Source organism: Rhinolophus hipposideros (genome assembly GCF_964194185.1).
Source record: "Rhinolophus hipposideros genome assembly, chromosome: 22".
Lineage (NCBI taxonomy): Eukaryota > Metazoa > Chordata > Mammalia > Chiroptera > Rhinolophidae > Rhinolophus > Rhinolophus hipposideros.
The window spans coordinates 209,299-234,979 of NC_138068.1; the positions used below are offsets into that span (position 1 = coordinate 209,299).

At 56.5% G+C, this 25,681-nt stretch overlaps 2 protein-coding genes across 6 annotated transcripts in view; one reads left to right on the forward strand and one right to left on the reverse strand.

Annotated features, from left to right (window-relative positions):
• Window positions 1–18,283, reverse strand: part of PRPF6 (pre-mRNA processing factor 6) — a 40,609-nt gene extending 22,326 nt beyond the window's left edge. The window contains exons 1-10 of one of the 4 annotated variants that reach the window (XR_013992265.1): window positions 17,768–17,980; window positions 16,398–16,566; window positions 15,447–15,565; window positions 12,801–12,879; window positions 12,166–12,342; window positions 11,843–11,998; window positions 7,456–7,550; window positions 6,841–6,997; window positions 5,865–6,027; window positions 508–626 (exon numbers count right to left, since the gene is read on the reverse strand). Coding sequence is in view for 3 of the 4 variants with exons in the window: in XM_081033507.1 (XP_080889633.1) it covers window positions 508–626; window positions 5,865–6,027; window positions 6,841–6,997; window positions 7,456–7,550; window positions 11,843–11,998; window positions 12,166–12,342; window positions 12,801–12,879; window positions 15,447–15,565; window positions 16,398–16,566; window positions 17,768–17,838 (1,305 nt within the window). In the remaining variant the exon portion in view is untranslated. Of the gene's footprint in view, window positions 1–507; window positions 627–5,864; window positions 6,028–6,840; window positions 6,998–7,455; window positions 7,551–11,842; window positions 11,999–12,165; window positions 12,343–12,800; window positions 12,880–13,300; window positions 13,410–15,446; window positions 15,566–16,397; window positions 16,567–17,302; window positions 17,672–17,767 lie in introns of those variants that run through there. The other 3 variants (XM_081033507.1, XM_081033508.1, XM_081033509.1) reach the window with 3 other exon arrangements.
• An 856-nt stretch (window positions 18,284–19,139) lies between these two features.
• Window positions 19,140–24,164, forward strand: SAMD10 (sterile alpha motif domain containing 10). Of its 2 annotated transcripts, none has more exons than XM_081034092.1 (5): window positions 19,140–19,302; window positions 21,555–21,736; window positions 21,814–21,985; window positions 22,413–22,553; window positions 22,745–24,164. In XM_081034092.1, exons 1-5 carry the CDS (start codon window positions 19,278–19,280, stop codon window positions 22,765–22,767), a joined length of 543 nt encoding a protein of 180 aa, XP_080890218.1. In that variant the 5' UTR covers window positions 19,140–19,277; the 3' UTR covers window positions 22,768–24,164. The 2 variants fall into 2 exon arrangements, with proteins under 2 accessions (XP_080890218.1, XP_080890217.1); XM_081034091.1 differs by lacking the exon at window positions 19,140–19,302 and adding an exon at window positions 19,647–19,833.
• The last annotated feature ends 1,517 nt before the right edge of the window (window positions 24,165–25,681 follow it).

The following is a 25,681-nucleotide window of genomic DNA, read 5'->3' on the forward strand; positions in this document are numbered from 1 at the left end:
TGTGGATTCTGCAATATTTCATCACCAACAACGTGTATGGGCTCTATTTATTTTTATACAAACAAATGAAGATTAATTTCATTTGGAGAATTTCACAATCCCCTCATGATAATTAAAGACACACTGGCTATCATAAAAACAAGACTAAAAATCACTGAACAGAAGGTTGTGAACCAGAATGTTTCAAATGGAAGCCATCCCACTAGTGTTGAGGCCAAGAGCCAACCTCACACTGAGCTGGCAGGAAGACACGTGGGCTTCTGCTCTCCCCTTCTGCCTTCAGGTACAAGCTCGGGGCTGACTCAGGACTGGCCCCGAAAGGCAGAGCTGCACACAGAACCCTGTAGCGGGCAGACGAGGTGAGCTCCTGCACTGCACTTCCGCCAGGGGCTCTCTGAACGGCTGACAGTCCACTCTGCCTGGCATCTGGGTGACAGGGCAGAATCCTGTGAGTCAGCGCCCAGCGGATGCATGTGGTGGGGCAGTGGACGACAGCCGGGGACTCACCTCCACACTGGTGGGGCAGCACTCCACTGCCCGGCTCAGCATAATTCTGGCGTCTTCAGGCTCTTCCAGCTCGACAGCCGCCTTCCACAGGCGAACTGAGTTGGGGACATGCTCCAGGGCTGGGAGAGGTCAAACCAGAAGCCAGGTCACAATGAGAGGCCTGAAGGCTGGACGCCTGTCACCGAGGATGCTGTTGCCAGCAGGCGCAGGTGGCCTGGCCCCGGTGACAGGGAGGACTGCAGAGTTGCCTTTCTACGGGTCCTCTGAGGTCTGGGCCCCAGAAGATGGGAGAATCCCCCTACCCTCATTTGCAGGTGAAAATCAATGTTAGGACACGGCAGTGCAGACAAGATAGCACTCAGGATGGTGGCCAGGCTGAGTGAGAGGCAGCACGCAGGAGCTTGGCAGACGGCAGGACCGACCATGGGGTCTGTGTTCACCCAGCCCGGTGGGAGCCCCCCCTCGGCCCCCAGGAAAGCAGGAGGGACAGGCCTGGCCAGCAGCACAGAGGGACATTAGGCAACGTGCAGGCTCCCAAAGAGGCTATGACGTCAGGCAGTCTGGAAACTTCCAAACCTTTCTCTCATTGGATGCAGTCTGCCCGAAAGCCCCAAATAAAGAAGCCTGCAGGCAGTGTGAGCAGAGGGGCGGGCAAGGGCTAGCCCCCAGTCGGCCCTGGCAGGGGTGATGGTGACACCTCTCGAACCACAGGCAGGCTACCAGAACACGTCTGTGCAGCCTCCAAAGGAGCCCTGGTTTCTAGAAGGCCCGTGGGCCGCCATGTGAAAACAGATGTAAGACTTGATGCAGCAGAATCTGCAGACCCCCGTTTCTCACATGCAAGTAAGGCACAGAGTGAGGCCATTGGCAGGACCTGGACGAAGCCAGGATGTGATGCCCTGCGCCTTCCTCACCAGCAGAAGCAGCGCCCCTCTGCGCCTGAGATGGAGCTTCCCTCCTTTACAAGCCCTGTAAAAACGGGGGTGACCCTCCCCCTCTCCTGTAGCTGAATCAGACGGCAGCCCACTCAGGGGTCACAGCACACTGTGCCAGACCCAAGCTTACAGGCAGGAAACAGCACGTACCCGAGAGGCCCAAGGCAAGTGGGCGGGGTGGGGAGATACCTCACAAACCCCAGGGGCCCAGAGCCCAGGGATCGTGGGGACCTCCTGTCTATGATGAAACACAGCTGCTGCCGCTGTAGCCCCCCGCCTGGCCCCTGGACTCTGTAGGGCCCACAGCACTGGAAGTGCCCTTGGACCTGGGCTGAGTGCCAGGCTGCTGCTTCCACCCACAGGTCCACGATGCCCAGCCTGTGTGCTAGCCATGGTATTGTAAGGAGCCACAGAGCCATCCAGATCTGTGAATAAAGTGACTGTCCCAGACAGACACTGAGCACTTGGCCTGGGGACATGAAGTGACAGAGCCACCTCATTTGCCCACCACAGCTGGGCGCTATCGGATGGACCAAGACACAAGATGCGGTAGCAGATGGCACGCACAAAGGTCCACCCACACGGGCTCCTCCACATGTGACCTGATGACACCCTGCCGAGCTGAGTCCCTGGGCCAACCTCGACCTGTCCCTCCTAGAGGGGCCTCGGACGGGTTTGCCCTGCTGCTTGCACCACTGTCCTGTGCTCAGGAAACTTACTTCACAGCCAAACACGGGCAGCAAAGGGCTTGGGCCCTGAGGGTCCCTGGCATTGCTGGTCTGTCACCCAGAACAATGGCTTGGCAAAAAAGATACCTCCTCGTTTGGGAGAAAAACCTGAAGCAACAGAATACAACCTTACTGGTGGCAGGAAGGCGGTGACAGCCAGCCTCCTGCAGTGGTGGCTCTCACAGCCACAACACGCAGGTGTGGGAAGAAGCAGGCATGCCGCCCTCGGGACAGCCTGCCCCTCACCCCCACACCTTGGAGCTCTGCTGCGGCAGGTCTCGTCCTGAGGAGGACGTGTCCACCCAAGCACACAGCCAGGGCTCCACTGCACAGCAAGCGGAGGTGCCCCAGCTCTCTGCCTCCTGGTGTCACTGGAGCAGCCCTGGCTGGCGAGGTGATCCTGCGGCCATGGTGACACGGACTTGCTGGTGTGTGTGGAGCAGGGAGACGGTGATTGGAACCCAGAGTGTCCTCAGGCCTGGTTCAGTGCTCTCACCTCCAAGAGCTCAGGGCAATGGGCACAGCAGCCCCAAACACAAGGCCACTGAGGGTGCAGCCCCTCCAGGGCCTTCAGAACAGTCCAGTCACCTGTCCAGGTAAGGACCTGACCTCTTGGGAAGGCACAGCAGAGGCCACAGGCAGTAGGAGGAAGTCCCGCCTCCAGCCAGGTACCAGCCAGAGAAATGGGGAGACCAATCGACACACCTGTCCTCCTGCTTGGGCCCCTTCCCATTCCCTCATGACAATGCACCTAGGGGGGCGAGAGCGTCACACCAGGTGCACACTGACCAGCAGGGTCACTGACTTCACCCAGAGACAGCACGATGCCCAGGACTCTGCATGTCCACTTCTTGGGAGAGAGCGGGGACCCCTCCCTGGTGGCCCGTAGGACTGGAGCTGAAGCCAAGCACCGCTGACCAGTCTGGCTCCTGCCAGGCGCCTCCCAGAGCCCAGCTGCTATGCTGTGTTAAGGCCACCGGGAGAAGCGGTGGCAGTAGCCTCTCAGGGACAACCAGACAGGAAGAGCGGTCTGAGCGAGAAATGCCTGTGAGCAGAAGACGGGGCCCCAGTGACCCGATGGTAAGGGCCGCTGCAGGCTGCCTCTCTTTATCGGTCAGAGTCTACCAGGTCGGACAATTAAGTTTGCAAACTCGCTGCAACAATGTTGCCAACCTTTTTTTGATATCATAAGATTACTTGTTGTGAATATCTACAAACTGGATAAACAGTTACTCAAGTTTACCATTTGGAAGTGCTGAAAAGACTGCATGAAAAGTTAAACGACCTAAACTTTTCACCAACAATTCATGGCTCTTGCATCACGACAATGCACCAGCTCACACGGCACTGTCTGTGAGGGAATTTTTAGCCAGTAAACAAACAACTGTATTGGAACACCCTCCCTACTCACCTGATCTGGCCCCCAATGACTTCTTTCTTTACCCGAAGAGAAAGGAAATATGGAAAGGAAGAGATTTGAATGACATTCAGGACGTCAAGGGTAATATGACAACAGCTCTGACGGCCATTCTAGAAAGAGTTCCTAAATCACTCAGGAGAGTGGACTAGGCGCTGGTGTTGGTACATAGCTTCCCAAGGGAGGACTTCAAAGGTGACCATCGTGATATTCAGCAATGAGGAATGGAGCACTTTTTCTAGGATGAGTTCGCGAACTTCACTGTCTGACCTTGTATGGTTTTGGGGTAGACAAGTCCACTTGCCCATTAATTAGTAGGGTAAAACAGTAACGTACCCCTATCGTGGTGAGCTGGGTCGATAGGAAGCAGCCAACGGCCTGGCCCCCAGGGCACAACGCTTACAGGCCCACCTGCGCCCTTGCTAATGAGCTCACTGCAGCACAGAGGTCAAGCATAACACCCAGCCTCCTCAGGTCTCAGACTAGCTGTCGAAGCTGCAGTTCTCCCAATAAAGGACTAGGAGACTGCTGCCCAACTGTGACCCAGAGCAGAGTGCACGTGCCAAAGACCAAGCGGGGGCCTGGTGTCCTGACTCACTGATGGAAGTAGCATCATCTTAGTTTTCAAACATCAAGGCGTGGCTGTCAAGTGTTCACCAAGAGCAAACTGGCGCAGCTGCCAGCTCTGCCCCAGGTCCTTGGAAATAGAATGCTGTTTTGGGAAACACTCTGAGGGGAGGTGGGCAGGCCAAGACTAGGACCGGGGCACATGGGCAGGGGGCCAGCTGGGGATTCCACATTCTTGCCACCTTAGTGCAGCATCTCTGCCTGAGACAAAGAAGAACCAGGAGGCCCGTTCCCCTCGAGGCTCAGGAAACAACACTGGGCCCTCCACGGCAGGCCCATCCTCCTGCCCGCTGCCCTCCAAATCTGAAGCCAACTGGAAATGAAGCCAGGCTATCTGGGGGAGAACAAGGAGCGGCCCCAGAGACGGCCGGCCATTCATCACACTGTGGCAGGGGAATTCACGAAGCCTTCCCAAGTAAACAGTGTTAACTGCCCAGACTGCAATGTGTTTGTCATTAAACTATTTTCCTGGCTGAGACAGGTAAGAAGTTGATTCTATAAACCACAAATGGTGTGCTCTCTCTGCTCCTGCCCTCATTTTGAAAAGACAGGCACTGAACACTTAATGGACAGCGGGCTGCTGTCCAGAAAGCAGGCCTAAGACAGGAAAAGACACCAAATGTACACACCAGGCGGGTCCAGCCAGCCTCCCCCAAACACAGCAGAGTCAGACATCACGTGATCATACCTGCGTGGCCTGATGCCTCACACGCTAAAAAAAAGAGCCGGTGCTTGCTTCGGCAGCACATATACTAAAATTGGAACAATACAGAGAAGATTAGCATGGCCCCTGCGCAAGGATGACACGCAAATTCGTCAAGCGTTCCATATTTAAAAAAAAAAAAAAAAAGAGCTGGAACCCGCTCCCTGAAAACTGCCCCCACACCGCAAAACGTGTCTAGCCTACGCCAGAAGCTCAAGCTTCCTCTAAAAGGCCCAACCCGCACATGCTCCGGATGAAGGCCTGAGCACCAGCTCTGGTGAAGGCAGGGGAGCTGCTCCTTCCGTTGACTTGCAACAATGGGAAACCAGCCAAGTGCCCGCCGAACTCCACCTTGGCAGTGACTCCTGGATGGAGTCAGCTGCCCTGGTGTGCAAGCCGCTCAACGTGCCACAAGCCGACAGCACACACCACCCGGTTTAAAACACTGGACGAGGAGAGACACTGCCCACTAGCTGCCTTGCAGAGGTTCTAGGAGATGGGAAGGAGCTCACATGCGGCTCTGGCAGGACTTCAAACCAAGTGGCACCGGGCTCCTGCCGACAGAAGATGACCAACGCCTGCAAGGCTGGCGTGGTCCTGGCTGAGCTCGCCCTTCACATGCACTATCCCCAGGGCCCAGAGGCAGGCTCTCACTGAGCTCTGTTCTCACCCTGTCTGGGAAAGCTGCGCCACATCGCTCCAGGTCATGCAGCAGGAGAGGCGAGAGTGAGACCTGGGGCTGTGGGATCCCCCATGAAGCCCCGGGGCAAACGTAGCCCAGCCAGAAACGGCCTGGACGCCACTGCCTGCTGAACCCCACCAAAAGGCTGGGTGTGGCCGTGGGAAGCTGTTCGCTGAGAACACAGGTACCGTGGGCCAGGCAGCACCCGAGTCATGTGGAGCAGGGCCCAGGGCACCAGCTCCTGCTGGGCTCCAGGGCTGCTCACCTTTCCGGAGAACCCGCTTCTTGGCGCGGATGTCCGTTTCCAGCTCTGCCGCTCTGATGTAAATCCTGACAGATTGTGGGAGGTGACGGACAGCTTGGGCCACCACGGCCTTGGCTGTGTCCCCAGGTTGCAACCTGGCTGCTTCGAGCCAGACGTCTTCACTCTGTGTGGCAAACAGAAAGGACGGTAAGTGCACGTGGAGGCTGGGAGCTGCAAGGGAGCACTGGGCACCCTGAGGGCACACTCAGGCTTCAGCTGATGAGGGGCTGGCTCATCAGACCCACGGGGTCCCCGGTTACAAGCAAACAGAGCCCAGCGCTTAGCCTCTAACTGGCTGCACCAGAGACCCCCTCATCCCGCCAGTGCCTGGGACTGTGCCCACAGCACATGTGTAACTGGAGTGGGGCACACAGATGACGACGTGAGCAAAGAGCACGGCTTGCCCTGTGGGGTTGGAAGCCAGCCCACAGGCAAGGGCTACACAGACAGCAGGCGGCCAAGCGTGTGCCCGGGACTCTCATTGGTGCCTCCTGTCCTGGGGTGAGTCTGCACAGGGCACCTCCCACTGTCCAATGTACCCCGTCTTGTCACCTAGAGGGCTTCACCGTTCTTTTTTAAAACTGGTCTCATCACTCCACCTCCAAAAAAAAGTGCTGGAATATTCTCCTAGGGATTAGCATTACCTTCAGGGTTGTTATATGGGGCGGGGCAGGAGCGCCGCTCAGTTGAGTTTAGGTTATGCTGCCATTAAGCTGCTGGTGAACAGGCCTCACGCCCAGGGAAGGTGAGCAGGGGAGAGCCTCCCCCACGTTCCACCGCTCCCCCTGCCGGCACTGCTGCCTGTAGCATCGACACCAAAGGCAAGCAGCTTTCCTCCACCTCCAGTTGGCCCCCGGGTGTCCCGCGTGGGATAGACACCAAGGCCTGCGGGGAGGCCTCGTGCCACCTGCCAGGACGGTGCCCGCAGCGGCCTTACCTTGGGGCACATCTCCGTCCCCTTCATGATGAGGTTCCGAGCCACCTGCAGCTTCCCTGTAACCTCCTCTAGGCGGGCTGATGCGATCCAGGCTGGCGGGTGATGAGGGTTTGTCTCCCGAACAGACTTGAGGAGCAGTCGCGCCTTTTTGATGTCACTGCAAGGGAGAGACGGTGCACAGGCTCAGGCCGGCTGCCGAGGGTGTGGCCAAGCCCAGGAGGAAGGCGCCATGGCACACACCCACGCACGAGCTGTCAAAGCCTGAAAGAGGAGTGACTGAACGGCGCAGTCAGCACAGCAGCCACGCAAACAGGCGCTGAGCACTGAGTCCAAGGTCAGACACGTGGGCCGTGATCAGCAGTTTTCCGGCTCAGCACATGCACAGACTCGGAATGTCCTTTGTGACACATTTAATGTCCAAATGGATGGGTGCAGGTACATTTTAAAGGAGAATCAATCTGCTCCACATCTGGGGCAGTTTTCAGTGAGCAGAGGACTTTATATATTTCTTACAACAGCCACATCCTGTTTTGGCTGCATAGTCTTCAAAGAAAATCCAGATCTTTCTAGGCCACCTGAGTCCCACCCGACCCACCAGCTCCACAAAACACTCACTTGATGTCCCCTCCGTGGGTTGGGATCATGGAATTTAAATCTGTCAGGTAGCCTTTGGGGTCGACCACAGTCTGCCCACTCACCGAGTCAGACACCTGTAAGACAGGTAAGTCAAGCTGGTAAGATGGGGCCAGGAACGCTCGACACCAAGTGCTTAGAGGGTCCCTGGAACCCCTTCCCACAGTCCTGACTGCTCGTGGATCCAGAAATGCTAAAGGAGGAAACAATCTACTCAAACAACAGTTTGTGATGACAATAAACAAATTTCACCTGTATGGAACAAAGATTTATACAAAAAAATGAAACCATAAAAGTCCCACTGAAAAAACTTAACTGAACATTAAAAAAGATCTACTTAAGAATGAGTGAAGGCAGCTGGATGGCTCAGCTGGCTGGAGCACCAGCTCTGAATGACACAGTTGCCGGTTCAATTCCCACGTGGGCCAGCGAGCTGCGCCCTCCACAACTAGGTTGAAAGGACAATGACTTGGAGCTGATGGGCTCTGGGGAAACACTGCTCCTCAATATTCCCCAATAATAATTTATAAAAAAAATTTTTTTAAAATTAAAAAAATAATGAGTGAAGCCTGGAAAACAGAGTAAATGACCATTTCAACTAATTATTTTTAAATTTGCATATAATAGTTCATTATATCATTCCAGTTTCAAGTCTTAAAATTATCATGATAAACAACAACAAAACCCAAGTGAAAACTGGGCAAAGGGTTCTAGCTAAAGCTGCAAAACAAGAAAAGGATGGAAGGGACACAGACTGAGAAGGAAGAAATAAACTGTCTTCACAGGTGACTTGATAGTCTATGTGGAAAATGCAAAAGAATAACAAAAAAAAATCCCAGAACTAATGAGCAATTCCAACAAGGCTCAGGATACAAGATGATACACAAGTCAATCACTTTCCTAAATCCAGCAATGAACAATGGAATCTGAAATTAAAAACACAGCATCACTTGTACTAGCACCCCCAAATGTGAAATACTCAAGTGTACGTAATCTAACAAATACAAGACCTATATGAAAAAAACTATAAAACTGATGAACAAAACCAAAAGAGCACTAAAGATGGAGACATAGCCCATGTTCACAGAGAGGAAGAGTCAGCATTGTCAAGATGTCCGTTCTTCCCAACCCGATCTGAAGATTCAAGGCAATGCAGACAGACCCCAGCCCGTCACTGTGCGGACCCGGACAGATGGACGCTGACCGTCACACGGAGAGAAGGCAGAAGACCCAGCACGGCTGACACACTACTGTAAGGGAGGAGCCAGTCGGAGGACTGACGCCACGGGCTTCAGGACTCAGTCTGAAGCCGCCGTAACCGAGACACCACGGGGCTGGTGAAAGAACAGGCAAAGACTGACAACATTTATGACGGACGGTAACCAGACCAGCGTCAGGAGGGCCTGTGGGAGGAGCTCTCACACCCTGTTGGTCAGAAAGGGCAGGAAGAACTCCCTGTTTACAACAGAGCTCCAGGGTTCTAAAAGCCCCGCCCTCCACTTCTCTGCCCCTCTGTAAAAAGGCCTTCCTGCTTCTTCCTGCGGAGGTCTGCACATGTGGCACATACCAAATTGCAACCCTTTCTCCTGAGTTAAGTCCTTTTGGTGATGGAAGACAGGGAGGAAGCTTAAATGCACATGACTAAGAGAGAGAAGCCAATCTGAAAGGGCCTCATACTGTGTGAGTCCAACTGCACGACCTGGGAAAGATAAAACCAAGGAGACAGTGAAAGATGATTGGGTTCCAGGGGGCGGGGGAGGGAGGGATGGACAGGGAAGCACAGGGGATCTCAGGGCAGAACTACTCTGTGTGCGACACTAAACACACAGACTGTATAACTCCAAGGGTAAAACATGGTGCACACTATGGGTCTGGATGATGACGTCTCAACAAGCTTCATCAATGTAACACATGTCCCACCTGCGGGGGATGGTGATCATGGAGAGACTGTGAGTGTGTGAGAACAGAGGGCACATGGGAACTCCCTGTACCTTCATCTCAGTTTTGCTGTGAATCTAAAACTGCTTTTAAACAGTCCTAAAAGAAAAGGAACAAAGTACTTGAATAGACATATCTCCGTGAAGACATACAACTGGCCACCAAGTCCATGAAAAGAGGTTCACCATCACTGATCAGAAATGCAATAAAAACACTGACACCACTTGACGTCCGTTACAAGGGCCGTTATTTAAAAAAGTTTTTAAATACCAAATGTTGGCGAGGGTGTGCCAAGACAGAAATCTTTGTGCAGCTTGTCCGCTGGAAACGTAAATGCAGCTGCTGTGGAAAACAGTATGGGGCTCCTCAAAAACGGAAACACAGAATTCCCATGTGACCCAGCAATTCCGCTTCTGGGTGCATACCCAAAAGAACTAGGAGCAGGGAGCTGACTAGCTGCGAGTGCACCCAAGCTCACAGCAGGATGCTGACAGCACCCAAAGGGTGAAGCAACCCCAGTGCCCAGTGATGGATCAACAGGGACACAAAACGTGGTCCACACGTGCATTATAAAGGAGGACATCCCGACACAGGCTACAGCATGGATGACCCTGGGGACAGGATGCCACGTGCAACACTCCAGTCACTGAAGGACAAACCCTGGGCGACTCCACTTACAGGAGTTCCCGAGGAGCTCAATTCGTAGACAGAAAGAATGCAAGTTACCAGGTGCCAGTGGACGGGAAATGGGGGGCTGGTATTTAGTGGACACAGCATGTCAGTCTGGGAAGATGAGAAAGTTCGGGAGGTGACGGCGGTGATGGCTGCACAGCGGTGTGAATGTGCTGAGTGTCTCCAAACTGGACATTTGAAAATGGCTAAAACAGTAAGTTTTAGCTTCCATATTTTTCACCCCCGCAAATTACCATGATAAAGTTTTTCTTCAAGAAAATATTTGTATATTCCACACACAAGTCTGAAAAAGAAACAACAAACTAGAGAAGAAATACACGGAACGTAACAGAAACGAAAACTGTGTTAGCATAAGCTTAAGAGGGAAGTGTGCAGACGCCCACACAAGTGCCAGGGACTAGCACACAGGAAAGACGCCCAACTTCACCTCTGATAATGCCAATCAAGTGGAGGCTTGTTGGAGGGGAGGCTTTCCTCCCCGGTTGGCTGAGACGCACGATGACCGGCGTTGCCAATGTGCTCACGCAGGCATGTGCTGCCAAGTGTTTGAGAGACAGTTTGGTATTTAGTGAAAATAGGCTGATCCGACAATTCCACTGAAAAGATACCATAAAAACATTTACGTAAATGTGCAAAGATGGAAGCACACATTCATCAAAACATGGTTTGTAATGGCAAAAAAAGACAGAAATAACCCCAGAGGTCTATCAGAGACTAAATCATGACACTCGTAAGCAACGAACTACTCTCCAATATAAAGTAGGTACATGTCTAGCGCCATGAAAACATGTGGTTTTTAAAATCGGTAAGCTACTAGTTTTTATAAAGCATTTGCTTACCATAAAAAGTATAGAAAGATTAATTAAAATATAAGTTTCTGGTGCACCAAAGTGTAATGGTTGAAGAGCTCCCTGTACGATTTTCTCCACATCTAAGTAAGTGTGAGATTTTTCCTTAAAAAATGTACCTGGAAGCCCCAGTGCACACCCCCATTTTGCTCCCTGGTGGTGTGGACGTGCAGCCCTGGGCATTTCCTGGGGATGTGCAAACACATCTCGTGTGGGTGTGCTTTTCTCCAACGTAGATGGAAACATACAAATTCTACTCTGCCACCGGCTTTCGTGTGCACCATGACTCTTTTCCCCAGTCTGTTGGTTCTTCTACTTCATAGCGCTTTCTATGTGTAAGTTTTAAATTCGTGTGTAATCAAATGTGACAGTACTTTCCTTCCCCATTTCTGATATGCATGCCATAATGAGAAAGGGTTGTCCACTCCCAAGAGTCCCCCGAATGGAGTGTGTCCCCCTCATGGCCACCACATTTCCTAGGATGCAGCAAGAAAATACACGCATTTGATTTTTAGGGAAAGAGGAATGGACATGAAGGCTCACGACCAGTGATCACGTGGCTGGAGGGCCTGTGTTCGGTCAGCCTGCCAACAGCCCTTCGTCAGCTCCCAGGCTCCCAGGACGGAGCAGGGGTGTCACGCCAGCGCTGGCCCTTTGCTGTGGGCCCCAAGCACCACACCTGTGCTGGTCTGGTAGCTGTATGCACCAGCCAGCATGAATGCAAAAGAATCCTGCCCCTGTCTGTAAGAGGACAGGGGACTACATAGTCACAGCTCTGCTTATCTTGTGACAAAGCACTTCAAAAGATGAACCTCACGAACATACATTAGTTTGTAATCAGAAAACACACATTTTAAACACGGTCTGTAGGAAATGACACAAATGCCCACCTGGCTCAGCCTCATGTCCATCAAAGTGTTCCTTGCTTGGCCAATCTTCCTCATGTCCAGCTCGCCGGTGCCAGGGGTCATCAGCCCGGGTGTCATCCCACCTGGGTATGGAGTGTTCAGTCCACCTGGGTACGGTGTGTTCAGACCTCCAAATTGCTGGGGAGAGAAAGGGGAAGCTGCTCGCTCACTCCCTCCCACGGAGGAGCCTCTGCCTGCAGCCTGTCGCAAGCTGTGGCTGCAGCTTTGCACACAGCAGCAGCCCGCGCCCATCGCGCTGCCACCCGGCCCCCCCACTGCCCATCTGACCACTCTTGCATGCTCACAGTTTGTCGAGGGTCCACTGAAGTATGGCTCTCTCCGCTCTGCAAGTGTTTGGCAAAGAAGCTGTCAGGGACGGGGGTCAGCTTCTCGTAGCGCGGGTTCCGCTGGCGCTTGTTCCTGGCATCGCCGACCTCAGGGATGCTCAGCCACTCTTCTTCTGTGACTTCTGCCAACTTCCTCTGTGAATACCCGGCCCAGAAACATTCATTCTCTGGCAGCACTTCACGCACACAAGAACAGCTATGCTCTCCCTGCCCCCCAACCCCCACCAAGCCTTAGAAAGGACTCCCATGCAGAAACCGTCTACTCATTTAGGAAAATCAGCCCTCTGCTCTACTTCACGCAAATGGAAACTGTTCTGTCAAAGCCCAGAGGACACAGTTAGAAAACCTCACGTATAAATGAGTTGAAGTTACAAAGACAACAAGCTGCTCTGTCCTGCTTATTTCCGTGTGGGGAGGAGAGGCTTCCGCACACATCCCATATAATTAAACACACTAAAGCACGGGCCTTCTCTGACCATCCGAATGAAATACAGAGCGAAGCTAGTACAGCCTCATCAGGTCTACCCCAGAGCAGTCCGTCCTCTGACGGGCAGGAGAAGTGCATTACAAACAGCACGCCGCCCTCTGCTTACCTTGAGATCCGAGAACTGCTGTTGGATTTTGGGGCGTTCCATTCGGTATTTCTCAATTTCTTCTTTCTCCCTTTGCTCCCTAGGAAGTAAAAGGTGTGCATACATTAGAAACGCTGGTGGGGGGGAGGGAGATGAGGGTTAGGGGGATCAAATATATGGTGATGGAAGGAGAACTGACTCTGGGTGGTGAACACACAATGGGATTTATAGATGATGTAATACAGAATTGTACACCTGAAATTATGTAATTTCATTAACAACTGTCACCCCAATAAAGAAATAAAAAAATAAAATAAAAATAAAAAATAAAAAGAAACGCTGAATATCCATTCTGAAACAGTCGCTTTAATTAAATCACCAAAAGGAACAATTCCACACACCCAACAGCTAGTCAGGTCTGTTTCAGTGTAACAAGGGACACATCCGTGAACACTATAACTCAATTACCCACCAAATGAAAACATGCAGAAATTCACCAAAACAAAAACTAGCTGTCTTACTCTGACACAAACACTTGCATTTGAACACGAGTATATCTGCTGCTTTAAGATTCTACAAAGTTCCAAAGGTAGAGCCATCCTCTGAATACCCAGTTGCTCATCCAATTCTGACTTGTAGTTCCTTCCCTTTCTTCTAAGTAAACGAACAGTAAGCCCTTCGCCAGCATCACTGCTCCACCTGCCAGAACCAACGGTATGTATCATCACCCACGTAAGTAAGCTTCAGGGATGGAAAGTTACTGCGTTACTGGACCTGGGCTAGACACCTAAAGGAAATCTGCAGATTATATTTGAACATAAAGAAAAACGGGAAACGTGAACCAAGTAGCCAATACTTGCTAAGACTGAAATTCACATTTTCCTCCATAAGGTAAAAGGAAAACATCTGGAGGTAGGAATTTGAATGCACAGGACAAACGAATTCCTTGGAAAAGATAACACCTCTCCACGAGCTGGAGTCAGAGTTGGAGTCAGTCCCCACGCCCGAGGCAAAGAGCACACATAGTTGCACCTATCAGGTTTTCTGGGCAAAGGCTCCCCTGACCCTGATCAGGCCTCAGGAGCTCATGTCCATTCCCCAGGAATCCTGAGAGCAGAACAAGTTCAAGGATGCCCTGAGGACACAGGCACCATTCATTCCTAATTCAGGCTCTTCTACAAAATGACCTCTTCAAAAAGCCAAATGTCACACAAAGGTTAAAAAGGTAGAGGGAGGGGCCGACATAGGAGCACGCAGTGAGGACTGACCCTGAGTGTATCCTGGTCTGGAAAAAAAGCAGCGCTACAATGTTCTGGGGACAAGCAGGAAAGGGAGCAAGGACTGGCTATCAGGTAACAAAGAATTGGGATTCGTGTATCTCTGTGTGACAAAGGTGCTTCGTACGCGTGCCAGACGGACAGCTCAGTGTGTAGAGCGAAGTGACCCTGCTGCAGATGTGTGATGGGAACAAGAGCTGAGACTACGGGGGGCACATGTGCGGCTCTATTCCTCCTTGTTTACCTGTGAAACGTTTGCACCAGGAAGTTTTTAAAAGCCAGCCACTTTTTTAAAACCACTGAATACATCGACTTTCTATATGTATCACGTCATTTAGGTTTTTATTTTAAATGAGTGAATTCCAGAAGGTGGGAGTCAAATCGTCTCTCACATGCAAAACCATGACATTAGTTACTATGTTCACGCACATGGATTTAATAACGAGCTTTACAAACATCGCTGACGACCTGTATTTCTGTCTTCTAAAATGACTCTTAAAACATTAGAAAATTCTACACTTACTATGAGAAGTTATTAGATCACATGGAGCAGGAGGAAAATGAGCCATAACGTCAACTGTCATTTTCCTGGCTTATGAATAAACGTTATCCTCTGTCCTGTACATGATGTCATTGTCCTAATATCCTACAATGAGAATGTATTCTCATTCTTTTAATAAAAGATAGAAAGAACTTGCACAGAATATCACTTATCGTGGTTTGCAAATTGCATGCTTGCTTTGCATAAATCTCCCAGAACCGGGACAGGGAACTCAGAAAGGTGTCTTATCAACTGCAACCAGTTCTCCAGACCAAAGCTCAGTGCAAGCCACCCCGAGGACTCCAGAGGAAACACGAGGGCCTCACTGAGGAGCACCAAGGATGGCGCATTTTCTCCCTCGGCTGGCCGGAGCCTCACTCCGTCCAGGCTCAAAGCAGTCCGTCCAGCCTGACTCCACTGGTCGTGTCCCAACACAGAATGTGTGCAATGAGTTTTTCAAGCCACAACCACCTGCCCATGAGAATTTAATGTTCATCTGCCGTCTTTAGTGAACTTCCAAATTACTTAATATACATTAATCAGCATCACTATGCCCATTTCAAAGATAGTAATCCTAATGTGTTGTCAGAATAGTTCCCCAAATTTTGTCAGTTACTGGAAAGCCAGACATGGGGTTCTTACACTCTCCACTCCAGTGCCCAGGCCCTAAGGCTACTGTCCGACAGCCCAGCTTTCACCTAAGCGCAGCCACCAGAGCAAGACCCAGGGGCTCAAAGCTGAACAGACACACGCACTGTTCTTGCAACTTTTCTCCAAGTCTCACATAAGTCAAGCAACACTTTTGTTCAGAGTCGGACAGAGACAGTGAAGGGCAGTCAGTAGTTTTACCTTCTTTCTTTTCTTCTTTCATCCATCCTTTTGTCCAGAGCTGCATAAATAGCATCGGCTTCCTCGTCATCTTTCTCGTAGGGCCCACTTGAGAAGAGGCTGCCAGCATAGCCGTTAAACTGAGAACCAGACAACGTGTTTGGAGGATCAGCTTCTCTTCCAACGTAATCCCCACCAGCAGAAACAGAGAACACTTCCAGTTGCAAAATGCTTGCTAAACAATATTTTTCAATCAGATAGACCCAAACCGAGGAGTAACAAAATAACTGACCAGTCCTCTTCAAAAGTGTCAGGAGGAACGATCCTGACTGGAGGAGCCTAAGGAAACACAACTACATGCAATATGGAAGCCGGGGCTAGGCCTGGGACCTGACGGATGTTACCGATGGAAAAACTGGTGGGGTTCAAATAATACACTAGGCTAATTAAGAGTGCTGTGTTAATTTCCTGTTTCAGGAATTGTATTAAGGCCATGTAAGATGGGGAGAAACTTGTGAAGGGTATGCAAAAATCTCCATGTTATTTTTGCACATTCCCTGTAAGTTTAAAATTATTTCAGAACAAAAGTATTAAAATCTTTTCCTCTGAGAAAAACGCCATCTGTTAGAACACATCTGAAGAAAACTTCAATTGACCAAACACCAACTAACTGTAAGAGTAAGCACTAAAGCAAAGGAAAGCAAATATTATCACCGATTCCATTTTAAACTTTCATTGGCCAGGATAAAATACCAATGCAGTGGTTCTCAGTAAACGTCTTCTGAAGAGAAAACAAAAGTGTACGTTTCTTTGTCCTCTTCCTACTCCCCTCTCACACTCTGCTGAGGATACACCCTGAGGAGCGGCAACAGGAAGTGGACCGGCCAGGCCAAGCCACCCATCACAGATGCCACCGCGTTAAGCAGCTGGCCGGCCTTCCGCAGGCTGGCCGGGGAGCCCAGCACAAGTCACCTCGTCATAGTTGGTGTCGTTCAGATCCTCATCGTCGTCGTCCGCGGCCTGGCTTTTCTTCATCTGGTCCCCTACGGTCCTCTTGCCTGGAGGTGCATGGCGGTCATCCACGGGATCATTGGCATCCCGGGCGGGCCCGATGTCTGACCGGGTGGTGAAGCCAGTGGCGCTGCAAGAGACCCCGAGATACTCCTTGATCTGGGCGACCCCGTTCCTGTGTTCTTCCCTCCACTGCTGTCACTTAACACCTCTGGGAAACCTCCAAAGGTCCTGGTGGCAGTGCCCTCAAACACTCCCGGTGTGCTCTCTTCCAACAGGAAAGCTCCTGCCCACACAAGGGGTCACTAAGACCGTCTTGCCCCCATATTCTCCTTGAGACCTGCCAGGGCGTCAGGCCTCCCGCGAAGCCCCCGCGTGCCACTGCCCGCAGCCTCCCCATCCAAGCGGGCCCTCACACCCGGCCTGACCCAGTCGGAGCTCCTCCTCTGTGCCCGCCCTGCAGCTGCTTGGGGCTACCTCCAGTGCGGCCCGCAGTGCGGCCAGGGCACCCGGGCAGACGCCTGGCTTGCCTGCCTCTCCGTCCCCCTGCCGCGGAGCAGGAGCGGTACTGTCTTCCCCGAAGCCCTGGCCCCAGGCCTCGGGAGGCAAGCTGGCCTCGCGGTGCCGAGTCTCCGTCTGCTGGAGCGCAGGCCCCGCAGGGCCCCCAGGAGCGCCGCGCCCCGCGCATCCCAGCCCCAGGGACTCCCCGCTCTGGCCTCGCGGCCCTCCAGGCCTCGCCCTGCCTCCTAACCGCGCGACCCTCAACCCTCCGCTTCTCCTACGACCCGCCGCACGTCTCCACCCCTGCGCGCGGCCCTCCGTCTAAGGTCTAAGCCCCGCTCGCGCGCTGGCACCGCGCGGCGCACCCCGGCCGCTGGGACGCCAAGGCCAAAGCTGCTCCCGCACGTTCCCGGCGACGCACAGACGTCCCGCTGCGCGCTGCGACCCTGCCGCGGCCCCACAGGCGCCACGGAGCGGCAGCCCGCGTCTTCCGGACCGGACAACCGGACAGCGACCCAACGGGACGAGGGCGCCGGCCCCTTCACCCCGGGCCTGCGGCGGCGGCCTGCGCGACACGCAGGGGGACGGTCCCCCGCCGCACAGCTGCCGTCGCGGCTCCCGGGGGCTGAGCGTCCGCACCAACAGGGCGCGACCCGGGAGCCCGCGGGAAGCGCCGTGGCACCACGACGGCCAGAGGCGCCGCGTCCCGCGCGGCGCCGTCGTTCCCCGTGTGCGACCCGACGCGGGCTCGGAGCCGGCTCTCCGCCCGGCGGCGCCCGCCCGGCCCGCCCCGCTCGCGCCCCGGCAGCACCGCCCGGCCCCGGGCTCACCCTCGGCCCAGCCCCGGCACGTAGCCGAGCGGCGCGGGCATGCCCAGGAACGGCTTCTTCTTCTTGTTCATGGCGCCGGCGACGCCAAGGGCCGGGGACGGAAGGGACGGAGGGCGCGGCGGGAGGCCAAACACCACACACGTCCGCGGCTTCGCTGCTGGGAGAGGTCGCGCGCCCCGCGTCACCCGCGCCCCGGAAGCAGAGCGCCAGGTCGGCACGAAGCCCCGGCCACCTCGGATTCCACGGGCGGAAGTTCCGGAAACGCGGCTGGGCGACTTCCGGCCGCGGCTGAGGGACGGACATGCGGCAGGTGCGTGCGCGCCCCCTTGTGGCGAGGAGGGCCGGAGGGCAGCCCCGCCAGAGGTCCAGGGGCGACACCTTTCTGGACAAAGCTCCAGGGACCTGGAAAGTGAGCCTGGGCGCGCTTGCTCACCGCGTGTTCTCGACGCATTGCAAGGAGGCCTGCCTGCACCAGCAGGACCCGTGGGTCCCCTCCCTCTCTGGGCCAGCCCGGCCGCCAGGGAGCCCTAGGCTTGAGCCCTAGCGACCCACCCTGCCCTTGGAGTCGCCCTGGCCCGGGGCAGGCCACGGCACATGTGAGGGGAGCTGCACGCCTATCCGGTTGTGTAGAGCTTGTGCGGGGGGGTGTGTCACGAGTGAGCACACCTGCTCGTGTGCGCGCCTGTGTGCAGACTGCGGCCGCCTCGGCTCTCAGGACCGGGATTCCTGAGCCCCAGTCCCAGCACAGGCCCCACTCACGGCCCACGACACCCTGAGGTTCAAGCGAGGGCAGGAGCCCACCCCTGTCGAGCCAATTCACGGAGATAAATAAACGCAGCGTGTGTGTCGGCAGAGTCAGCGTTCGCGCGTGGGCCGTCACAGAAGTTGGGTGAATTCCACGCCAGTGTCTGCCTGCGGGCGTCGTGGGCATGCCCGAGTGCTCTGCGTGCATTCTGGGGGCCACCCGCGTGTCCCCGCGAGAGCGCTGGGCTCCCGGCAGAGCAGGCAAACGCAGGGCCTCCAGGCAGCCCGCCCCCCCCCCGCCAGTGCCCCCCCCAGGCGCCCTGCGGCCCCGCTCCCCCCCCGCCAGTCCCCCCCCAGGCGCCCTGCGGCCCCCCCCGGTGCCCCCCCCGCCCCCCCCCCGGCGCCCTGCGGCCCCGCTCCCCCCCCGCCAGTGCCCCCCCCAGGCGCCCTGCGGCCCCGCTCCCCCCCCGCCAGTCCCCCCCCGGCGCCCTGCGGCCCCCCCCCGGTGCCCCCCCCGCCCCCCCCCCCGGCGCCCTGCGGCCCCGCTCCCCTCCCGCCCGCCGAGCCTTCTCCTCGGCCTCGCTCCGCCCGGCCGCCAGCCCAGCCGCCTTCAGAGCCACGTCTCGGGCGCTGAATCCGGTTCTGGGGCTCCGGGAGGAAAGGGGGACACCCCGGCTGTCCTCCCCGGGTTCCGTGTGACGCGGTCAGAGAGCCAAACTGACGTCCCTGGGGAGGCAAGTGCCCGTGTGAGGGAGAGACCTGGGGAATGCGAATTAAAGGAGGAAACCGAGGTAGCAAAATGGAGGGACGTGGTCTGACGGGCTGGGTGTGGCCCTCGGCCGGGGCCCCAGGGGGCAGAGGGTCCCAGGGCGGGTAGGACGCCCCCCCGCGCGCGCGGAATGCGTCCGTGCCGCCCTGCTTCCGAGGCCCCTGCAGGTGCGCAGTCAGCCGTCCTGGGAGCCGTGCCCCCGGGCGCAGGGGCGCCCCCGGCCCCGCATCCACGCCGCACGCGCAGAGCCGCGCGCCGCCGACACCCCTCGGGCTCCCGGAGCGCGCCCGGCTCTCAGGGCTCGGCGGCAGGTGCCTCGCCGCGCAGACTCGCCGGGCGCGGGGACCGGCTCCGGCGCGGGGCCGGCTGGGGCGGGGCGGTGGCGCGCGCTCCCCGCCGGCCACACGGGCCGCCCTGCGCCCGGCGAGGGGCGTGTGCACGGGCCCGGGCCCCGCGGGCCCCATGTTCACGGAGCTGAGGACCAAGCTGAGCCCCCCGCGAGGCCGCGCCGGGGCTGTGCGCGCCGGCTTCGGGGAGCGCCGGGATGTGGACGGTGAGCCGGACTGAATCCGGGCGCGGGACATCGTGGGCTGGGGGCTTGGGGACCGACAGGGACGGGGGCGGGACCTGGCGGACTTGAGCGGCGGCAGTGGACAGAAAGGGGGCGCGTCCTGACGGGTCTGGGGTCCCTTGTGTCTTTGTGCTGCGCTGGGGGCGAGGTGGGGCGGCCTCAGGCCTTGGGGATCAGCGCACCCTTGACTTGGGGGAGGTGACCGGCCGGGGCTCTGTCCCCAGGCCCGCACCACCGTGCGGTCACCTTTTTTTCCGCGCGCGGAGAAAACCCTCCCAGCCTTTGCGTTGGAGCGAAGAAGAGGCCGGGGCCACAGCCGGGATCCTGCGCCCCCACCCCATTTTCCAAGGGAATTATGACGTTGGGGCTGGGAGGGAGGGAGGGAAGCAGCGACGGACCCACAGAGATCCCTCCCCCCGGGCGGGCAGGAAATGGGCGCGTGCCGTTGACCCGGGACAGGTGCGACGCCCACGGAGGTGTCCGACTGGTTTACCCAGGCCGGACCCGGAGAGGCGAGGCCATGCGACCCAGGGCCTGTCCCCTGAAAGGCCTCGGCTTTAATTCTTTTCCCACGGTACTAGAAGCCACCTCGAGGCGTCGGCCACACTCTCAGTCTGACCCTAGACCTCAAATTTAGAGTCACCTGTGGTCATCTGATAGTAGAAAGTTGCAGGAATGGGGTGGAAGGAGGGGAGCAAGATGTGGGTTTCCCCCATTACTGAGACCTGGGCACAGGGCCCAATCATGCCCTAGGGGTGGGGAGCTGTGTCCCGAGGGGAGGTCTCCCTGCTGAGTCAGGGCCTCGATGCCTCAACACGCACATCACACAGAACCTTGGTCCATCCGTCCATTCACATCTGGGCACCTCCTTTGCACCAGGACCTGTGCAAGGTCTCGGGAGGAGCAGTGAACAGGCGACTGCTCCTCCCCCACTCGGGTCAGCAGCCAGCCCAGAAATGATGATAAAACCAAAGTGTTGACTAGTGTAATGAAGTTGGAACTGGAAGAGAGCTCCAGGTGTCACTAGGGGTCCCTGAGCACATGGCTGCAGCCTGTGGGCCTGTGCTGAGAGGCCCATGGCAGCTGCAGAGCCACCATGCATAGCATCACCCTGGGTTGGCGACCCTGTGGGAGGTGGGGGAGCAGGAATCCCAGGTGCCGACTTGCCCAGAGTTTAGGCTTCTTGTCCATGAGTCACAACCAGTGAGCACAGCTGGGCAGGGCCAAACCTCACGCAGCAGGGATGGCTGCAGAGATGGCACAGTCCGTGGCGATGGGCCTGCCGTGCACCCAGGGGGTCTCCTCACCACACGGGCCTCCCAGGACACCAGTCCAATGTTTCCTTGTAGGTAGGGCCTGTGTGTGCACCCTGGTTCGGTGTGGCATGTGCCAGCCCAAGGCAAGCGTGAGGTGAGGGCTGTCCCAGGAGAGCCCTACCCCTGGCCTTAAGTCTTAGGCTCCCCGGTGGGCGTCTGCTCTAAGAATCCATTTGGCTCCCCAGAACGTGTACTGTGGACTTGGAGGGCACAGGCGTTCCAGTTCTTCAGCTTTGGGCTGGGTGGGGCCCTTAAGACAGCACTCCACGCTTCCTTCTGCCTTTGGGAAAGTGGCTCCTTCCTCAGTGGAGGGGAGGTGGGCTGAGTGACGAGGGGAGCCTCTGGCTGGGCCCCTGACCACTCTGACCAGGCACCCCTCCTCTGCAGCCACTGCCCACTTCAGCTTCTGCCGGACCCTCCTGGAGCACACGGTGTCCACCGAGAGCATCCCCTGCCACCTGCCTAGGACACCAGGCACCAGCCTCACGTGGCATGACTCACGCAGTCAGAGGGCAGCAGGTGGCCGGCCAGTCAAGCTCCTGCAGCAGCCTGGCACAGAGACCCCCCAGGTACCCAGCCACTGTACCCATCTCAGCCCCTGCCCTCCCCACCACCTCATTCTATCTGCTACCCCTCTCCCTCACAGGGCTGGCTGTACTCCGACCACTGTGGCCTGTACCACACGAGTCCCTCACTGGGCGGCCTGACGAGGCCTGTGGTCCTGTGGAGTCAGCAGGACGTCTGCAAGTGGCTCAAGAAGCACTGTCCCCACAACTACCTCGTCTACGTGGAGGCCTTCTCCCAGCACGCCATCACCGGTGCTGTGGGGCTGGGGGCTATCGGGCTGGGGGCACAGGGAACCCAGGAGAGCCTGTCCTTTCTCCTCTTCCTACCATCTCCTGTTTCCTCCTGAGTCAGCCTCTCCTCCGGTCTTTGTCTCTGCGGAACCTGCCACTGTGTCTCCCAGCCTCTCTGTGTCTTCATCTGGCTTTCCTCTGCCTCTCCCTGCTTGTCTCTCCGCATCTGTGTGTCTGTCTCTCTACCCATTTCCCCTCTCTCCTCCTCCCCTTCCCCCATCTCCCTCCTGGCCCCCCGTCTCTCTGCATCTATGTGTCTCTGTGTCCCTCCCCCCATTTCCTCAGTCTCCCTCTCTGTCTCTGAGTCTCGCCCCCCCCCCCCCCCGTGCCTTGGCTCCGATTGCCCACCGGAAGTTGACTTCGGCCCCGCCCCTCTCCCTGCCCCCAGGCCGAGCGCTGCTGCGGCTGAACGCCGAGAAGCTGCAGCGCATGGGGCTGGCGCAGGAGGCGCAGCGGCAGGAGGTGCTGCAGCAGGTGCTGCGCCTGCAGGTGCGCGAAGAGGGGCGGAGCCTGCAACTGCTCAGCCAAGGTCAGTGGGAGGAGCCAGGAGTGCCGTAGAGGCCGGGGCGGGGGGAGGCAGGGGGTGGGGACGGGGCTGCAGGCCCTGAGTGTAGGGTGGGTGGCTGGACTCTGCTGTGGGACCCCAGTAAGGGCCATGCTGAGCCCATGGCAGAGGGGACGATGCCAGAGACCCCCACTCCTCACCCCATCCACCCATAGCTTCCTTCGGAAACATGTCCTAGCTGCTGCCTGAGGCCTGAACCCCAGACCCCAGCACTGTGACCGGAGCCCATGGCAAGGACGAGGCAGAGCTGGCCATGCAGCCCCTCTTGGACCCTGCAGGCATCCCCAGGGGCTGAGCTGGGCCCAATGGACAGGTGTGACCACATTTGCCCGTCCAGCCACCTGTGGTTGTGCACTCTGGGCTATGCCTAGGGTTGGGTGCGTGGAGGCTGCTTAAGTGTGGCCCCTTCTCCCAGGACCTGAACCGAGGCCCATCCCTGGTGCTGCTGGCAGCATGTGGGGCAGCCACCTGGGGCCAGAGTGGGGTTTGGATGGTCCCCAAACTCCCAAGGAGTGATTATTTATATTCCCTTCACCCATGTTGACGTCTGTCCCCGATTGCTGGCTGAGTCACGTTTCCTTGGGGCGTCCTGCCCTCTCCCAGGGTGAGAGGTCTGTCTGTGTACCCACTTGTCCAGCTCAACACCTTCCTCCAGAACCTAGAGAACTGCCCACAGAGGAGGGAGAAACTGCCAAGGCTCCCTGTGCCCAGCCCCTGACCCTGCCAAACAGGCTCAACCCATTGCTCAGATAATGGTCATCAGTGTCCATCTGCCCAGGCACCCTCCCCTCACCATGCCCCCCTCTATTCACTGCAACTGAGATGAGGCAGGGCCGGGACTGCCCAGGCACCCGAGAACTAACATGGCATGATAGGGACCCCACACTTGGCGCCCAGCACTGGGCTCAGCAGTGTCCTGGCCTGAGGTTTGGGAAAGTTACCCTCCTCTCAGGGTCATGGAGATCACTGTGGAGGCCGAGGAATGGGCGGGTATTCCCAGGAAAATCCAGATCACAAAGAGACTGTCCTGAGGGCTATGGCCACCCCCCCCCCCAGAGACCCAGCAGGCACCTGGATGACCACTCCCTCCTGGCCCCAAGGGCTGAGGTTTGGGGCTGGTGCTGCCCAGAGGGGACAGTGAGGGCTGTCCTGCTGCCTTGTCCCTCTGTTCCTCTGCCCTCCCACTCCCCTGGGGGGGCTCTGAAAACCTCAGGTGAGGGGGTGCAGACAAGGCTGAGCATCCCGCCCCCCTCTGTTCCCTGAGCTGGCCTCCAGAGAGGGGTTAGTTGGTGCATGTCATGTGTCAAATTTGGACAATTGGCCTGGTGCCCCCATCCTGTATGTCCCCCCAATGGGAAGTCCTCTTGTCCTGTCTGGCTGCCCTGAGTGTCGCTGTCCACCTTGTGCCATCACAGTGGCGCCCTTCCCAGAGGGCCCTTCCCATCTCTGCCCCCCTTCTCCTTCCTTTGTCTTGCTTCCCTAACACCCCATCCCCAAGCTCCTGTCCTGTCTTCTTTGTTTTGTGTTCACTTTTTATATTCTGATAAAAAGACCAGAAATAAAGCTGGTTCTCAAGAGCCCCAGTGTGGTGTCCAGCTGAAGTCATCCGGAGCGTGGGGGTGGGCACCGCCCTGGGTCTGGGAGGAGGGGGTTCCCAGCCCAGCTGCCTCCAGCCCTCACCACCAGGGGGCAGTGATGTCGCATCCTGGTAGGGTGCCTGTTGATGCCGGGCGTGGGGGAACCGAAGGCAGAGGCTGGAACTGGGCTCAGGCCAGTGGGCTGCACTCAGAGGCACACAGGTGTGAGGGGTTCCTGGGTCTGCCACAACAAATGATGACAATCGAGAGGCTAACGCAACAAACCCCTTCTCTCACAGTTCTGCAGGCCACACATCTGAAATGCAGCAGGGCCTGATCCTCCCGGGCTCAGGGGAGAGACCTTTCCTTTGCTCTCCCAACTCTGGTGGCTGCCTGGCAATTCCTGGGTTCACAGACACGTCACTGCACCTGGACCATGTGGTCACATCACCTTTGATCTCCCAAATCTCCCTTTTATAAAGGACACTTATCACTGGATTTAGGCACTGCCCGGATAATCCAGGACGATCTCCTCATTTTCAGGTCCTTAACTCAATCACATCTGCAAAGACCCTTTTTCCAAATAAGGCCGTTCATAGGTTCCAGGGATTTGATGCAGCTGCCTTTTGGGGACCCCCATTGGGGCCCCCCACAGGGCAGTGCCCTGACATAGCACGTGCCCTGACATGTACCCAGGCAGCAGCCAGACACACAGATAGGAACAGAGGCGTAAACCAACCACTGCAGTCTGAACACAGACACCAACACTCAGAGACAATGACGCCAGTATCCAGACCCACAACAACACACCCCAACACAGCATCCCAGACACACAATGACCGCCCGACATACAGAAACGCATGGGGCATCGCACATCCAGTATACAAACAAGTGATACTGCATGACAGCCTGACCTCCAGACACATACCCACCCACATTGCCATGGCACACACACACAGACACGCAGACTTCCATGGGGAATGCTGACAAACCCGGATGCACCGCAGGGCACACACACTGACCCCTCCTGAAATCCTGAGTGTCCTGTCCCCAGGGTGGGCCCAATCAACGACAGAGGGACATTCCTTCTTCCTCCTGGGGTCACACAGACCTCTCTCTGGCTCTGATTTCCAAGAGAAGGACTGACCGACTGAGCCCTCCACAGAGGGCCTCCACCTTGCCTCTGTGTGAGCACTTTGTGCTGGCATCGAGAGTGGATCCCAAGGGTCCCTGTGAGAAGAGGCAGACCCCAAATCTGCCACATCTTTCGTGCCCTGTGCACCAGCAGTGCAACCCGAGCATGCTTCTATGTGGAGAGAGGGGTTGGAGTGCAGTCGGGTGCAGTGTAAGGACAGCGGTGGGAAGGACCCCAGGGAAGGAGGTGCAGTCTGTAACTGCTTCCCCACTGCCACCCCTTCTGGGTTCGTTCACTCCCAAGTCCTGGTGGGGTCGGTACCCATCACCTCAGACCTGATACCAGTGTCCTTGCAGAAGACCAGGTTCTGGGGCAAAGAG

Excerpts from the sequence above, each read along its gene's own strand:
- SAMD10 (XM_081034091.1), top strand. The coding sequence starts at position 19,743 with ATGTTCACGGAGCTGAGGACCAAGCTGAGCCCCCCGCGAGGCCGCGCC. Across the intron at positions 21,986-22,412 it reads CTCCCAGCACGCCATCACCG|GCCGAGCGCTGCTGCGGCTG; the intron begins GTGCTGTGGGGC and ends CCCTGCCCCCAG. Across the intron at positions 22,554-22,744 it reads CCTGCAACTGCTCAGCCAAG|CTTCCTTCGGAAACATGTCC; the intron begins GTCAGTGGGAGG and ends ATCCACCCATAG.